The 18315-nt window shown below is 43.2% G+C and overlaps 1 protein-coding gene and 1 non-coding gene across 2 annotated transcripts; one reads left to right on the forward strand and one right to left on the reverse strand.

Annotated features, from left to right (window-relative positions):
* Nucleotides 1-3625: 3625 nt before the first annotated feature.
* Nucleotides 3626-5571, forward strand: LOC135532255 (uncharacterized). The gene is made up of 4 exons (XM_064959851.1): nucleotides 3626-3678; nucleotides 3821-4305; nucleotides 4414-4728; nucleotides 4863-5571. The coding sequence occupies exons 1-4, from the start codon at nucleotides 3653-3655 to the stop codon at nucleotides 5057-5059; spliced, it is 1023 nt and encodes a 340-aa protein (XP_064815923.1). The 5' UTR covers nucleotides 3626-3652; the 3' UTR covers nucleotides 5060-5571.
* A 9501-nt stretch (nucleotides 5572-15072) lies between these two features.
* trnaa-ugc (transfer RNA alanine (anticodon UGC)) lies at nucleotides 15073-15144 on the reverse strand. The gene has a single exon. It is a non-coding gene; the product is annotated as a tRNA-Ala (tRNA).
* Nucleotides 15145-18315: the final 3171 nt, after the last annotated feature.

Genomic DNA, 18315 nt, shown 5'->3' on the forward strand with positions numbered 1-18315 from the left:
TTAGATTGAACAGATATGTAAGTGGTTCAGCTATGAAATCAGCTGCCAGATTTAAAAAGAAGGGATCCAAAACATCAGGACCTGCAGGCTTTCTCTGATCTAAGGATTTCAGGGCTTTATGTACCACCTGCACTGAGAATGGCAAAAAGCTAAAAGTTTGACCAGCTCTCACTGGTTCATCCAGGACAGGGTTGTACAGAGACAGAGGACACTGAATCAAACAGCCTACCAGATGATACAAAGTGCTCATTGAAACAATTCAGCATTTCAGTTTGTCATATACAGCAACAGAGTCCTTCAAAACACATGATGGTAATTCATTAACATTACTGTTACCAGACATAGACTTAATAGCCTTCAAAACTTTCTAGGGTCATTCAGGTTATCAGTGGTAACAGACATAAAATATTCAGAGTTGGTCTTCCTGAGAAGAAAAGAACACTTGTTTCGTAACTGCCTAAAAATAAGCCAATCAGCATCAGAACATGATTTCCTTGCTTTAGCCCAGGCTTGATTACGGTTGTGAATAATACAAGACAGCTCAGAAGAAAACCATGGATTAACCCGCCCTTTAACCCTGAACCTGCGGAATGGGGCACGTTTGTTTACTATTTGGAAAAAAAACATAATGAAAGAATTTCCAGGCAGTTTTCACATCAGGGATAAACTCAATCTGCTCCAGTCAAAATGAACAAATCATGAAAGAAAGCCTGCTCATTAAAACACTTCAAATTTCTCTTACAAATAAAACATGGGTTTGTCTAAGGAACCTTAGTATTTCTAACAGCAACAACAGCACAATGGTCACTTAAATCATTACAAAAAACACCAACCGCAGAATATTTATGTGGAACATTTGTCAATATCAAATCAATCAGGGTAGATTGATCTAGGCATTTAAGATTTGGGCGAGTGGGTGAGTTCATCAACTGGGTAAGATTCATAGAATTACAAAACATTTTTAAATCATCAGACACCGGCTTTAACCAACACCAGTTGAGATCACCAATCAAGATCATTTCACTGTAAAGAAGTTTAGACATAAGGTGTGTCAAAGAAAAAATGCATCACCGAGAGCACAGGGGGTCTATAACAGTTATAGAGAGACCCCTTAACCTCAATATTCAAAGCAAGAAATTCCAACTGTTAACATATAGCTTCAGACTTTGCCACACTTACAGGGAATTTAGTTTTTACATATATAGCCACACCCCCACCTTTCTTAACCCGATCAGTGCGATAAACATTGTAACCACTTATACATTTATCAAAAACAGACTTGCTGAGCCAGGTTTCAGAAAACACAATTACATCAGCATCAGTTGATTTAGCCCAAATCCTAACCCCTTCAATGTTTGACTGCGTACATTTAAATGAAAAATACCAAAACCAGATCTTGATTTAAAATCAGAGAGGGTTTGGAGACATTGCATATCAGGGCCAGGGTTAGGTTGCACGTTACCTGATATCAACAAAAGAAGAATAACTAGGCACCTCGGTTTAATAACCTTGCACGGCTTCTCTTTTTTAAGAGACCTACTGCAAGCGAATTCTACAAGTGAGTTTCCCGACAATACAAAACAGTCAATTAAAACCATTAGACCTTGGTAGTGACACAAATTCGTACTGTTCACATCAGGCCACAAATACATCGGCACTTGGACGAGTGGACCGAGTGAAAAAGAGCGAGTTCCTGCAGACAAAATGTCTAATGAACGGGAGAGGACATTGTCAGATGTCCTCACCCAGCGGCAATGTTCGTTTTCTCCAGAGTTCAGTAAAGTCAGTGCACAAAGCAACACCACGAAAATGGTCATTTTCTCTGACAAATGTAAAAAATAGAGACCAAAGAACGGAAGGGGAGAGAAGGACAGCTGTATGTATGAGTCTGAATGTGAGTATTTGCGCGTGAGAAGATTGGGTGTTGAGGTCGTAGGTACAACTGTAAGCAATTCCGTTCTCAAATGTCTGTTTAATGTGAGAAACAAAATGAAAAACACCTGTTAGACCATTACAATGCGGACTGTCTTGCATTTTTACTATTACCAACAAGACAACGAAGTGATACGTGCCATGGAGACTTTTAACGGATACTTTCCAACACCAAAAGTTACCACGCTGAGATATTGTTTACGACACTATTATGCATACAATCCAAGTCATACGTTTATTGTCATTCATACTCTTATTTTTAACCGAATATCTTTGCAAAAGTGTTCATTGGGTCAATTCAGAGCTTGGAAATATTGGAATGATGTGTTTAAGGGGACTGACATTCAAGACGCACAACAGGAGAACACAACAACCACATTTTCAATTGACAATCATTGCTTTAAATGGATGTGGTCGATAGATTTGTATAGGCATATATAAACAATGTATTTAACTTGTAAACCAAGGTTGGATTAGTAGGTCTAACCAACATGCACCTGGATAATCGCGTTATGAATCGGGACGGGCTCCCACGTCCTCAAAAACACATTATGACATAATAAAGAGTTTAATGTTTCACGAAATAAAGACATAGAAGCTTACCCATTTATACAGGTTCTACACATTCCATTTCTCCATGGCAATAGAATGTAAACATTCTATTTTGCGCCAAACATCGCCTACAACTCAATTCTAAGTGCAGCATATTGGACGACTCCACAGTCATTGATCATTCGCGACTTTAAGTCATTCCTGTTATCTCTAGAGCATCCCGTATATCTATAGCGCTGCATTTCTTCCCCATCTTACCATGGATAGGGTCTGGTGCATTCCGGAGTTCACTTATGGTCCCACAAAGGTAATCTTAGGAGAAATTAATTTTAGCATACTGTAAATGCCGGTGCATAATGTGCATAACAAAGCATCATTATTTTCATCATCTTCAAAGGAATTCTGTAGAAGCAGCCTTTATTTTCAGACTCTGCAGGCCTGCTGGGAGGAAACATATTACAATAAACAGGTAAGATTCATCCCACAAAAACATAAACAACAGAAAGAGAGTTGTATTTCAAGACAGTTTAGAGAAGGTGATCATAAGAGTTCTTAATATCACTTGCAAATTGTGAGGCATGAGCAGTTGTGAAATGTTGCGTGAGGCCCTTCTGAAAGCACATGATATGGTATTTCGTGGCACGGTCTCACACCTTACCTCATCTTGCAGAAGAAGCTCATGGTCCACTATCTGCTGCTCCAGAGTCAAGGCCAGGTCCCGCCCCATGTCACCACGGAGCACATGAGCAACTGGCTGGTGTCTCAGGGCAAAAAATCCCTTAGGGAGAGGTGAGTACCACGTCAGCACTCACCTTCACTGCCATTCCCTGCCACCAGCAGCACTCCAGGAGGTGTGGGTAAAATAAACAACAGAAAAATCAGAAGCCAGGAAACTTGAATTACTCTGTGTTTTATTTGAAGGGTGTGGAAGGAAACCCTGGAGGAAGGAAACAACCTCGCTCGGCTGGTAAGAGAATGAGAGTTAGAGACATACTACAAGTTAGTGAGCTCTTTACTGGCCTTTCAACAACGAGTTAGCACAGCAGAATAGATCTGTTGTGAAATTACACTAATGGGACTTCCTGTTTCATACTGCAGGCCTGGGAAGTAAACACTTGCCTAAAAATGATGAACATAGCATGAGGCTTTCTGCAAGCTCCGCCGCTCCATGCACCCCACCTCGCCAGCTGACATGTGAGTTCCATGTACTGCCCTGCATATGACTTGATCCATTTATCTACACATCTGTAACTATGCAGAAACAGACTAAGACAGTGTTCTCTGTGAGCACATTGCACATCGTTTAGCTTTGTCTTCTCCTTTTTGTTGATTTCAGCGATCCTAAGGTCCACAGCATCGTGGAAAGAGCTGTGAGGAGCATTCTGGGCGAGCAGTCCAATGAGCCCCATAGCAACCTGCTCAGCCCATCTCAGGTGGTGGTGGAGGTGGTGCCCAGGCTCCTCCTGGCCCTGTGGCTTCAGCCAGAGGAAGGCCATTCAGAGCACCCAATCCTAATAAGCGGGATGGCCGTGGGCATGGTGGCGGCCGTAGTGGAGAAGCTATCCTGCATGTTAAAGGACCCTTCCCCTCACATCCCTTTCTCCCGGGCTGCTGCTTTTGACTCTGTGCAGTCGATCCTCGGGAGAATCAGTCAGTCCTTCTCCACCGATGACCTGCAGAGCCCTTTTTATATGAGCTCTGTCTGTGCCTTTGTGGCGGACGAGGTGCAGAGCTGCTTCCAGCCCCCTGCAGCCACCCTACCAGTTCCCCCTGTCCTCGCGGTGGCCGTTTCCACCACACTACCAGCTGACATCCAAGCAGGTGAGTAGCAATGATAGAGAGCACTCTGACAGACACCTGCTCTGATGACATCTTGGTGCCTTGTAGTAGTAGAGCTCATCAGGATTGTTGTTGTCACCCATAACACAGACCCGGCTTCTTCCCACCTGGAGGTTGTGGACATCACCCCTAACAGAGAGGCAGATCAGGATTCTTCCCACCTGGAGGTTGTGGACATCACCCGTAAGACAGAGGCAGATCCGGCTTCTTCCCAACTGAAGGTTGTTGACATCACCCCTAACACAGAGGCAGACCCGGCTTCTTCCCACCTGAATGTGGTGGACATCACCCCTAATACAGAGGCAGAGCCCATCTCTTCCCTCTTGGAGGTTGTGGACGTCACACCTGAAGAAAGGACTCTCACGATGGCCGTCTCCGCCACTCTGCCAGCTGACATCCAAGCAGGTGAGTAACACTTAGAGAGCACTCTGACAGGTGCCGTTTGTCATGACATCTTAGTAGAACCTTTCAACTGGCCAGTGTTAAGAAGCTACGGTTTGCATTTGTTTACATTCTGTTCCTCTTTTTTCCATTTCCAGGGGATGTTGCTGTGGTCATCTCGGATGTCACCCCACACGTCACCAAGGACGTGACACTGGATGTTCCATGCAGAGCTAGGAAAGGGGCAGTCCGGCGATTATTTTGCAGGCTTTGGAGGGCAGTGTGCTGCTGCGCCTGCCACAAGGAAGAGAGGAACAATATTAATTATTCATCAGACCTTCAGAAATGGGATTGAACCATAGACCATTAAATTATAATTGGACTCAATTCTGCTTTTCTTCTGTTTACTACTTAATTTCAGAACTTTTCTATAAACTTTCACTTTGCAAGTGTGGAGTAGGTTGTGTAAATAAGTGGGAAACATCCCAATTTTAATGCTTTTAATAATTTACTTGTACATTTAAAAACAAATGTATTATTTGACAACAAAAAAACAGAGGGCGCTCAACCAATGTTGAGTTGAGGTGCAACCAAAAATTTGAATCATCATAGAAAAGGAAATAGCGCAACTCTTGCTCACTATAAAAAAAATGCATTGTTTTATTCAGGCAAGGTTAAAAGTTTAACGTTTCGGCCTAGTCTATGATGATATGCAAGTTGTGTTTGCCCAGGAAAAGGGTGACCCAGACTCACCCTGGTTCTTGAGGGTTGAAGACAGTGAAAAATGATCATTAAATAAATGGGACTTGTCAATTCTTGAATAAAAATCTTCAATGAACATGAATTTAAATACAATTGACTTGAGGATCAGAGCAGGCAGGCTGACTGGCTAGCCCTGAAGGCCCTCTGCCTCTACCTCTGTGTGGTTCATCTCATCCAAGAGGTTGTGTGGGTTGTCTTTCTCTGTTGGTGTGAATCACTATGACCTCTCCCTCTACCTGCCATTTGGCTGATCAGAAGCATTCTGCTCTTTCTTGCTCACATGAACAGGAGGAATGGCCTCTGGGGTAACCTCCTCCTCTATCTAACGCCTCTTCCACCTCCTCTTTCTGACTTGTTCTCTCTCACTGGGTGTTGGATAGTTCCTCCTCCTCTGTGTCTTTGTGAGTTTGGAGGGAGTTATCCTGTTCCGACTTCCTCTAAGGGTGTGCACCGTAATCTCTTTGTGTGTTGAGGGGTTCAGTGGTTTTGGAGGGAGTCTGAAGTTCGATTTCTAGCGATGACTGTGGGGTCTGTCCCGTGGTGGTGTCCTCCTCCCTCCAAACACCCAGCCACTGAGACATGTGATGAGGCCAAGAAAGATCCCTCTGGAAGGACGGGATAGGACACATCACAACACTGCTGCTCATTCATATTCAAACACACCTCAGAGTACGGACACAAACATGGACCCCCCACACACACAGTCACATCACGGTTACAATGTTTACTGTTTCCAACATGAATGTATTGTAATGTGCAGAACAATGCCGGTCCGGTGGTTAAAGCTTGGAGAACTTTCCAGTTCATCAGCCCCATCATCACCTACATGCGTGGGGGATCCCAGGTATGTGTCTTTGTAACTAGCTAATCCTAATCTACATTGTCAGTCATTTGATCTTGATGAAATGTGTCACAGCCATTGCTGAAGTGGTTTTGTTGATGTTGTCTTGTTGTTTATCTCAACAGCAGGTGGTGGTGAGGATGCACCACGTGAGTAGGGTGAGAGGCCTGGAGACTCAACTGGTGTGTGCCACAGCCAGGCTTAGTCCTGAGGGCATCCCCTACTGTGCCACCAAAGTGCAGTCCAACACTTGGATCCAGGTAAGAAGTAAATACTACTGAAATAGTATTAGATTAGTTTTTTCTTCACTTTTTCCATTTGGCCTTAACATGTATTCTCTCTGTCAGCGTGTGGCTGGCAGGGTGACCCACTATGCGTCTCACCTCCGCCACGAGACGTCTGTGGACGTGATGCTTAGCTGCTACCAGGTAAATAAACGATTTCCTATGTAAATAGACTAGACATTACTGGGCATTTTTACATTAGATTTGGTGTGTTTTCTAATAACGTGTGTGTGGTAAACAGGTGTGTTGTGTGTGTTTTGAGCAGCAGACTGATGTCTCAGTGGTGTACGCCACTCTCCACATGGGGCTGGACGGGCTTCTCTCCTCTTCAGCGTGGTCGGAGGCTGCCTCCTTCTCTACGCCCACCACTCAGCAGTTCACTGGCCCAGAGCCTGAGGGCCACAACTGGTATGAGGTCAGACGTTACACACACATACTATTGACTAGGATCATTAAGATCCTTCCATTGACCGATTGTTTTATGTCATTGCATTGGTCATTGATTTTGAATGCTTGTTTTGTCGTAGGGCTGGGAGGAGGACCTGCTGCCTGAGGAGAGGGAGGTTCCTCTGCTAAAGTGAGTTCCTCTAAATGTCTGTGTCGTCTGGGCTTGTCAGATGCTGAAGGATAGTGGTCATAATGCTGTTATCCCCCATTGACTCTAATGGTTGACGTGCTCCATTCCCTCCCTTTTCACAGCCTCTACCTTACCACCAAGAGAGTGGAGGACATCGCCCTGAGGCTCGTCTCCCTGCGCCAGGCCTTCACTGTGAGTGGACCCACTTTTCTTTTTCTCTCTGTGATTTCTTGTTCTGTCTCCTAGAGGAAGATGTCTCACCCTAACTCTTCCCTCTTTCCTAGACCCTGCTTGGTTCCACCCTGAGCAGGAACCATCTGTTTGTGGCGGGAAAGGTCCTCCTGGGCGCTTTGGTTCAGGCCAACCACATGGTAACTCACTAACTCATTCTCTTTCAAGGGAATTAGAGCATCCCTGAGGGGAAATGTGTTCTGTTCACTAAGATGCTATTTTCATTGTCATAGGACGAGGCCAAATTCATCCGTACCTATAACGACTTTGTGGACTACCTGAGTGACCCCTCCAAGCGGAATGACATTGAGAGGGAGCTGGCTGAGGCAAAGGTGAGTTCATTAACTCTTTCAAGTCTCACTGAGTTCTTCCACATGCATGTCTTTTATACATCACTTTTATACATCACAGTAGCTGATCTATATGAAATCATTCCTATTTTCTCCTAATGTGTTTTCTTGTCCTAGATCCATCATGTGAACATGATAGATGTCCTCTTTGAGCTGGTGCTGTTTGGGATGATGACAGCTCAGAAGTCCCTGATGGTGGTAAGTAGCATCTCACTGGTACATGTTTTGATCTCTCTCTATTAGCAGTTTCACTTAAATGCCTCTTCTCTTCTCTCCTCTTTTCTCCTCCTTTGTTTCCCTTAGCACCCTGGTGGGTTCGTGGAGCGTCTGCACGCTCTCCTGTACTCCTTCCTGCCCACTGCTGCCAACATGGAGCCAGAGGCTGACAGATACCTGCTGCTGCTCAATGTAAGAGTCAAGAGGTTACTTCCTGTTTACTTCCTTATTCATGGTTAACCAGGTTTCAATGCCATTTTAGGGGGAGTATTTCTAATTGTCTCTCTCCTCTTGATAAGCTAGTAACTCAGAGCCATTTTCAATGTGTTGTGTGGTGTTCTCTTCAGGACGGGCTGATGGCTCTGCTAGATGACATGTTTGGCCAGCAGCTGGCCTGGTACTTTAACCCAGAGTCTCTGGTTACTGAGCTCTCCACCCTCCTGGAGTACCACTTGGAGAACCTCATGGCCAGCATGTAGTCCTACTGCAGGGACCATACTGACCTAAGACAGGGATTTTTTTACTAGGATTAAATGTCAGCTGAGTTTAAATGTATTTGGTTAAGGTGTATGTAAACATCAGACTTCAACTGTACCTAGAAGTACACACTATTCTTATTTTTTTTTTAAATGTATCTTAAAAGTAAAAGTAATATAGTCAACTATACAACTTCTACTACTACTACTACTACTACCCTTTATATCATCCAATAATATATAATGAAAAACACTCAACATGAAGAATTAATACAATTATGTTAATTTCAAATATTTATTTTGAAATATAGATTAGGTGCTCTTCTTTTTATAGCAGGAAGTAAAGGGACTGGACAAGGCTTTGCCTATAGCTGAAAACATCCTGGAAATGAGCGAACGCTTCCTTGGTTTCTTCTTGGTGGAGCATACACTCTCTGTTCGGCAGGATTCTTGATCATTGACAATTGCTGAAAAAAAAAATGTAAATATAACATTTTCTTTAACTGACCCTAGTTGGTGTGAAGAATTACTATTGCATTATTATTATTTAAATTGTAATATTCTACATTATTTACAAATGTAGGGCGGCAGGTAGCCTCGCAGTCTCAATCCGCCTATTTAACGCAGAAGTGTTACATAGGCCCCCCCCCAGGGCTTAGACTGTTTAGTGCCAAAAAGAAGGTGATAAAAACATTTAAAATGATATATATACATATGAATATAAATATATATTTGTCAACTTTCTTATATCTCTCAGATTTAGGACAGACACTTCAGTTCCATGTAGTGAATCTGTTATTCAATGCGTTTGTATGGGCAAATAGCAGTAAGGCCGATACAAACTCCTCGGCCCAGACAGGGCTTAGACTCTTGTGGGTTAAAAAGCATGATCATTACAAAGGTGCAACTCGTGCTGGGGTCAATAAAAGGCCACGCTAAAATGTGCAGTTTTGTCACACCACACAATGCCACAGATGTCTCAGAGACAGAGACTGAGAAAAATAGGAGCAAGGAAAAACGCTGGTTGACTTGTTTTGAGGGAGCGTGCAATTGGCATGCTGACTGCAGGAATGTCCACCAGAGCTGTGGCCAGAGAATTGAATGTTTATTTCTTTACCATAAGCCGCCTTCAATGTCGTTTTAGAGAATTTGGCAGTATGTCCAACCGGCCTCACAACCACAGACCAAGTATATGGCGTCATGTTGGCTGTAGGGTTATGGTGTGTGCAGGCATAATCTACGGACAACGAACATAATTGCATTTTATCAATGGCAATTTGAATACACAGAGATACCGTCACGAGATCCTTAGGCCCATTGTCGTGCCATTCATCCACCGCCATCACCTCATGTTTCAGCATGATAATGCATGGACCCATGTCGAAAGGCCTGCATACTCACCAGACATGTCACCCATTTAGCATGTTTGTGATGCTCTGGATTGACGTGTTCAACAGCGTGTTCCAGTTCCCACCAATATTCAACAACTTCGCACAGCTATTGAAGAGGAGTGGGACAACATTCCATAGGCCACAATCAACAGCCTGATCAACTCTATGCGAAGGAGAAGTGACACGCTGCATGAGGCAAATGGTGATCACACCAGATACTGACTGGTTTTCTGATCCACGCCCCTACCTTTTTTTTAAGGTATCTGTGATGAACATATGCATATCTGTATTCCCAGTCATGTGAAATCCATAGATAAGGGCCTAATGAGCATATTTCAATTGACTGCTTTCCATATATGAACTGAAACTCAATAAAATCTTTGAAATTGTTGCATGTTGCGTTTATATTTTTGTTCAGTACACATTTGAGTGTATTGACTTACCTGTTTCACTGACGGCAGGGGTCTGGTTCTGGGAAGGTGTTGGAGTGCAGTGGTTCTTCTTGTTGTCCTTCTTTGTACACTGGGTAACAAACAGTCATTTATACAGTAGGAGAAATTGCACACAAAGGGTATCAGTGTTTACCATCATACTGTACGTAATGAATAAAAATAATCTTTATAATTTGTATTTTGATGACATATGTACCTTTGGGTTGAGTCCACACAGAGCGCTGAATCTTCCTCTCTTCTTTTCCTTTCTACCAGTTGTTGGAAGCCCAGAATGACCTACCTCGTCACTGCCAAGTGCATTGTGTGATGACAACTGGGTCATGGAGGGAGGTGAAGAGCTAGCCTCATTGCATTTAGCTAGTAGTTCCCTAGTTAATGATTTGACCAGGGCATCGTCAAATGCATAATCCGTTGACTTCATTGCAACCTGGAGCATCTTCTCTGACCCGAATTCTTGAAGAAGCCCCATGTAGACAGCCTTGAAAATCTCTTTGATTTTCAGATTCTGGGGTAGGCTTGAGTTTGTTCAGGGCCTGAGGTGCCACAGAACTCAGACAGAATCCTCTTTGTGAGAACTCTTGATGTTTCACCAATGTCGGAGGATTCCAGTAATGTGATAGGGGTGATCATTGACAGCAATCTAACAATCAGTAAAAGTACCAAAGAGGTGTAGTCATTGCTAGTGGAGTCAAATAATGCATGTGTATCAGAGTCCATGGCTGATGAAGTTGATGGATGCACAGAGACACTAGACATCTCCAGATCTTTGTTGTCCATCTTGGATTCCACCTCTCCTAAAACTTGAATATGCACAGTTCCACCATTGTGTGTGCTGCTGCCAGAGAGAGAGGGTTTAGAAATGATTTGGCACTAGACTGACGGCTAGTGGTCATGAGAGCCGGGCTGTCAGAGTCAAGTGTTCCAGCATCAGTTGGGGACAACCCATTGATTATGTTCATCAACTCTGATAATTCTTCTGATGAATTGGAGGCCACAGAACAGGTATCCATGACCTGATTGACCATTATATTGGTGAAAAGGCTCTTTGTGTCACAGTAAACCTGTGTGGAACTAATGGAGGTGGCAGAAGAGTTCGGGATAAGCTGACTTGTTTCCTGCAGAGAACCATCAGAGATGATAGTTTGGCAGAAATCGGATCCTTGTGATGGTGGAGGAAGCCAGAAGACAATCTGCTGTAGCAGACGTTTTATTGACTCCGTAGCAAAGGAGTACACAAGGTCAGATGGGAACTCCCTGGATTCTTCAGAAGCATTCAATCCTGTCTTCAGCTTCAAAAGAATAGAGTCAGACACGCTCTTGCCAGCTGGCACAAAAAGAGCCTGGGGGGTGTTGTGACTTTTTATGAGCTCATAAACTTTGTCAGTGAGCTCATGTGAGAAGTTCTGAAGACCGTCCCTGGGGCTGAGTCTCGCAAGTCTTCTTGTAAAAGAAGTGACATCATCTGCAGTGGCTATGTGTTCCGTATCTTCTCTTGGAATGACCTCCATAACAGTGTCAACTATGGCAGAGATGGTTTGCCTTGTGTAATTTGTTGACCCTTGTGAATGAGTTGAGGAGTCACTCATATCAATGACCGAACTCCTAATGATAGGACAATATATTTCAACAGGCCACTCATTGGGGACTGGAGTGCCTGGAAGAGAATTTGTAAAATCACTCTGAGACCCTCTGGTCATGGCAGAGGTGATGGACAGGGAGGACTTTGAGGAGGATGGCCGGTGTATCTCGTGTCTATCAGTTCTCACCATGTCAACATCCTCCAACATGGAGCCCACGATGGAACGAGTCAAGAGGCCTTTCTCTGAGGTGCTCATCCTCTCTGACATAGACACTCTCCTCTGGATTGTCATCAGAGTCTGACTAATTAAGGCTTTGGAATAATTTGCCATGCTGGTCTGGCTGCCTTCATGTACACTGTAAATCATTTGTGTAGAAGTAGCTGTTCTGCATATGGATTCGGCATGTTTGGGGGCCTCAACCACATTGTCTAGGAGGACCGGTTGTTGCTGGGCAAAAAAATCCTTGACCTTGGTGAACACATTGTTGAACAGGTTAACAGTGCCTGGCCAAATGATCTTTCCTTTCACATTGGCCCCGTTGTGAACACTGACAGGAAGGGTTGAAGCTGACAGGGATCTCTCTAACTGGCCAGACACTGAAGCATCAGACATTTTAGTCATCTGGGTGAAGCTAGTAACGTCTTTAGTGATGCTTCTGACGATGTTGGATGCTGCAGAATTGGTGTGCAGAGAAGAGGTGAATAAAGATGGAGTTCCACTCTTCTGAAGGATTTTGACATCTCTATCATCACCATCATTACTGGACTCTGCACAAATGTCTGCACTTCTACCATCATTGCTGGTATTTACAATACCAATTAACCCTGATTGAAGGATCCCACCAGCCATATGTGAGGCTTTAGTTTGAAATTCATCAGTACATAGTTTGTCAAAGGCTTTGGATTTAAGACTTCTAGAGGATGCCTCCTCCTCATCATTGTTGATCTCACCATGCAAATTGTCCTGTGTATTGACAGCATAGTCATCAACAGATAAATATGATTTGGAGGCGGCAAGGACGTCAATCTGAGAAACAACGGCATCCAAAAGCTTGGACAGGTCTTCTGTATCTCCTTTTAGGCTAGAGAGGCATTCCTCCATGGATTCCTCAGAGTGATACACAGTGAGGATCTGACTAATGACCTCCTTGGTACAGGTTTGAAGGTCCGCTTGGATTTCAAGAGAATCCCTATTACAAGTCACCTGAGAATCTAAACTTTCACTAGGAGCCTGTTTGAGAGTCTCATCATATATTGGTGTAACACCATCGATGACCTTTACAGAGTCTTGGCAGGAAGTGAGAAAACGCCTCAGCATTTCTCGAAATCTATGATATATAATACGAGCAGCAGAAAGGGTGCTCACTTTTGAAATTCTGAGAATTTCAGATTCATGTGCCTGCATGGACTGAACAATAGTCTCCACATCTGTTACAAAAGTGTCCAGTAATTTAGATGCTTCAGAGTCTCCCAGTAAGCTGTTTGTAAAGGGGTTGACAGATCTCAGAGCTTCACTCACTGCCTTTCTAGCCTTTGTCTGGAAAGACACACTGGAGAGTTTTGTCATATTTATAACTGGAAGACTCTGGGTAGATTCACTGTTGGTGGTGCTGTCCTGCAGACCAAGTGGAAAAGTGAGATGGGAGAGACATTGTTCACTGTCTAACAACTCAGATGGTGAGGCGGAACAAGAACTGGTGAAATCATTCAAGTCAGACATGATGCCATCCACAAATAGAATGGCCTCCAGAGACTCTTCAGAATCACACTCTCCAACAGAAGATGAGAACTTCTCCATCACCTCAGTCTTATACAAGACTAGAACCTGGCTGGCAATCGCTTTTGTGGTGTCAAGGAGGACTTGGTCTTGCAAATACTTTTTGAGAGCCAAGAGAGGTTTTGGGGTCTCACTTTGTCCTTTTTGTTCATTCATAGATGAGGGGGTTATTAAAAGTGGTTTACAAAAAATGGAGTCTGATGTGTCAGCCTCACCATTACTGGAATGACTGACGTCCAGGCACAAAGTTGGAACCATTGTGAAAGAATCTTTGTGCTCTCCACAAATGTACTTGCGAGATCCCCTTTTTCTGGACAGGTAAGAAGCCTCTTCAGTGTATTTTTCATGTCGTAGTAACAACCAACAGTGTAAGACCAGATCTTACTTTGATGGTTTTCAAGAAGGATCTGCTCACCCTGTGCAGGGGAGCAGGATGCCCTGATAGACTGGGTAAGATTGTCCATGTCTGAAACAAAGGTACTTACCAACTCAGAAGCCTCAGGGTCAATCATAAGGTCTCTGATCTCACCTATCCTAGGAGTTGGACTAGATGATGTAGTGCCAGAACAACATGATGTACAACCCCTGAATCTTTTAACGATCTCCCGGATTGATTCAATGGCCTTGGTCTGAAACTCCTCAGTGAGTAGTCTGTCCATACTTTGTGTTGACAGACAAAGACTAGATTTGGCACCTTTGATATTTAGGTTGCTCTCTCCTTGTTTTAGCATCTCCTCGGGACTTTTACAAGCATCTTCATGTGGTCAGCACAAACAGTTCCCTCTTGTCGGGTTCATTTTCCTCCTTATTGTTGAAGTTCAAAACAGTTCCACTGAGGATTTGAACCCATGCTCTTCGGTATACAAGACCCACGCCTTACCACTTGGCCACCATGCCACTCTACGCTGCCAGATATTTATCAACATTCTGTAAAGTAGTAGTTGTGTTATGTGAATTTGGCACACAAATAACATATCTGTTTCCTGTGAAAATTTCAACATTCTGGAAAGTAGGAGTTGTGTAATGTGAATTTGACACACAAATACTCAGTGGAGAACCTTGGGATTGAACCAAGGACCTCATACTTAAATAGCATGCACTCCCCCTCTGAGCTTCGATCCCATTTTATTTGCAGATATAATGCAATATTAATACAATGTACTTTTTATATACACCACTCCATTGAAACTACAATGAAACTATAGCAGCAATTCTAAAAACAAGCAAGTATGGACAGTCATTAACCCATGAACTTCAGTTTTTGATGCAATACAAGTTGGCAACCATGCCACTTCTGTTACATAAATGTACGAACAGGGATTGAACACATGTTCTTCAGATTACAATAGCAAATTATTTAGCACATCTCTGTTTCCTGCTGAGAATTTCAAATCCTGGAAATAGGAGATGGGCCATTGCAAAAATATTTTAGTGGAGAAGCTGGGGTTTGAACCCAGGACCTCATACATGCAAAGCATGCGCTCTACCACTGAGCTACATCCCCTTTCTCTGAAAGAAAAAATTCTTATTTTTTTAAATTTCACCTATAATTAACCAGGTAAGCCAGTTGAGAACAAGTTTTCATATTCAACTGCGACCTGGCCAAGATAAAGCAAAGCAGCGCAACACAAACAACAACACAGAGTTACAGATGGAATAAACAAGCGTACAGTCAATAACACAATAGAAGAAAAAAAGAAAGTCTATATACAGTGCGTGCAAATGGAGGTAAGGCAATAAATAGGCCATAGTAGCAAAGTATTTACAATTTAGCAAATTAACACTGGAGTGATAGATGAGCAGATGATGATGTGCAAGTAGAAATACTGTGCAAAGAGCAGAAAGTATATTCAAACAATATGGGGATGAGGTAGGTAGATTGGGTGGGCTATTTACAGATGGGCTTTGTACAGCTGCAGCGATCAGTTAGCTGCTCAGATAGCCGATGTTTAAAGTTAGCGGTGTTGCCAACACCTCAGTAAGGAAAGTAGCTATTGGCTGTGAGGAATAACATTGTGGAAGAGACCAAAAGTGAGTAAAATAAAAATGTCTGCAAGTATTCAGAGGGGTCTGAATACTTGCTAAATACAGCGACTAAGTCGCTAAGTTGGCAACACTGAAAGTTAGTGAGGGAAATGTCTCCAGCTTCAGCGATTTTTGCAATTCGTTCCAGTCATTGTCAGCAGAGAACTGGAAGGAAAGGCGGAAAAAGGAGGTGTTGGATTTGGGGATGACCAGTGAGATATACCTGCTGGAGCGCTTGCTACGGGTGGGTGTTGTTATCGTGACCAGTGATTTGAGATAAGGCGCAGCTTTACCTAGCATAGACTAAAAAGATGACCTGGAACCAGTGGGTCTGGCGATGAATATGTAGCGAGGGCCAGCCGACTAGAGCATACAGGTCGTAGTGGCCATATCAATACAATTGACCCTTTCTTTACACTGTTCTAATGAAAGTACATTTCCATAATATCATCTAGCTTCCATAAACGTCGAACAAGGCTTGAACCCAAGATTGAACCCATGTGCTTCAGTTTACAAAAACAGATGACTTTGCACATCTATTTCCTTCTTAAAATGTCTACATTCTGGAAAGTAGAGTTGTGCAAAAGCTAATTTCACAACTAAATATACTCATCAGAGAATTTGGGGATTAACTTCAGAGCGCATGCATTTCAAGTATTAGCTCTACCATAGAGGCACATCCTCTTACTATATAATTAGCAGTGTTGCCATTTTGAGAAAATGTTTTTTTTCTTCAAAGTCATCCAGTGAAAGAACCATCCCATGGTACCAGCTATCTTTCAGTAAGGCACAGATGGGATTTGAACCCATGATCTTCGGTTTACAAGACACCTTACCGCTTGGCCACTATGCCACTCAATTCTGGAATATATTTATCAACATTCTGGAAAGTAGTAGTTGTGTAATGTGAATTTGGCATACAAATAACATCTCTGTTTCCTGTGAGAATTTCAACATTCTGGAAAGTAGGAGTTGAGTAATGTGAATTTGGCACACAAATACTCAGTGGAGAACATACAAGCAAGTATGGACAGTCATTAACCCATGAACTTCGGTTTTTGAAAATGATGCAATACAAGTTGGCAACCGTGCCACTTCTGTTCCATAAATGTAAGAACAGGGATTGAACACATGTTCTTCAGATTACAAGAGCAAATTATTTAGCACATCTCTGTTTCCTGTTGAGAATTTCAACATCCTGGAAAGTAGGAGATGGGCCATTGAAAATATTTTAGTGGAGAAGCTGGGGTTTGAACCCAGGAGCTACATGCCCTTTCTCTGAAAGAAAAAAAAATTCTTATTTTTTTAAATTTCACCTATAATTAACCAGGTAAGCCAGTTGAGAACAAGTTTTCATATTCAACTGCGACCTGGCCAAGATAAAGCAAAGCAACGCAACACAAACAACAACACAGAGTTACAGATGGAATAAACAAGCGTACAGTCAATAACACAATAGAAGAAAAAAAGAAAGTCTATATAGGGACAGATGGGATTTGAACCCATGATCTTCGGTTTACACGACCGACGCCTTAACGCTTGGCCTCCATGCCACTCTAACTGTGAGATATTTATCGACATTCATGCCAGCACTTGCATAGGCTCGGTGCATCTCAACAATTGTGCGCTGTCGCCACTGGCCGGTTAGCTCAGTCAGTTAGAGCGTTATGCAAATAACCCCAAGGACATTGGGTTCGGTCCCCTTACTGGCCATGGTACATTTTGAGTGTCAAAATTGTGAGTCACATGCGTGTGTATCATCAAGGGTGGCAGACAATAAAGTTTTGTGACTTTCAGAAATAACTCATTTGGGAAAGCGTTAGACTGAAGATCTAAAGGTCCCTGATTCGATCCAGGGTTTCGGCATTAATAGTTGTTCTTTCTTTATGCTCTGCTTTGGCTTCAAGGAAGCTGCCCACAGCTTTGTTTTTGGGCCTCAACGGTGTGTGCTACGCTGCTCCTCTGAAAGTAAGTAATGTATTTATTTTTCATCTGACATTGTGACATCAGTGTTACATGAAAGTTGCTTGTCATTTTACATGACAGGAGGCTGCATGAAGAGTGAACTGGAGCTTTCTTTGATCAGCAAAAAAAAGTTTTTGGGAAATTCAGGTACCGAACACACTACTTCTCACATGCTAAGCAAGCACTCGACCATTTGATCAAATTCCCCAGCTGTTTGGAATTGCCACACGATGCAACCAAGAGTGCCCAGTCTTGTCAGGCTATGCTGTTGGTGGACTTGTTAGTTTGCGCTCGAGCACTTGCAGAGGCTTGGTGCATCTCAACAATTGTGCTCCGTAGCCAGCGGCCAGTTCGCTAGAGTGTGGGCTGCTTCTCTGAACACAAGTAATGTCTTTCTTTTTCATCTGACATTGTGACATCAGTGTTACATGACAGTAGGTTGTCGTAAGACAAGTCAGCATGAATTGAACTGGACGTTTCATGAATCCACAAACAATTGTGTTATTAGAGAATGCGGGAATCGATCTCACTACCTCTCGCATGCTAAGCAAGCACTGTACCATTTGATCTAATTCCCTAGCCGTTTGGGTATGCCGCAAGGAGCAACCAAGAGGGTCCAGTCTTGTCAGGCTATGCTGCTGGTGTACTTGTTATTTTACGGGCCAGCACTTGCAGAGGCTCGGTG

The sequence above is a fragment of the Oncorhynchus masou genome, unplaced genomic scaffold (assembly GCF_036934945.1).
Source record: "Oncorhynchus masou masou isolate Uvic2021 unplaced genomic scaffold, UVic_Omas_1.1 unplaced_scaffold_1788, whole genome shotgun sequence".
In the NCBI taxonomy this organism is placed as follows: Eukaryota; Metazoa; Chordata; class Actinopteri; order Salmoniformes; family Salmonidae; genus Oncorhynchus; species Oncorhynchus masou.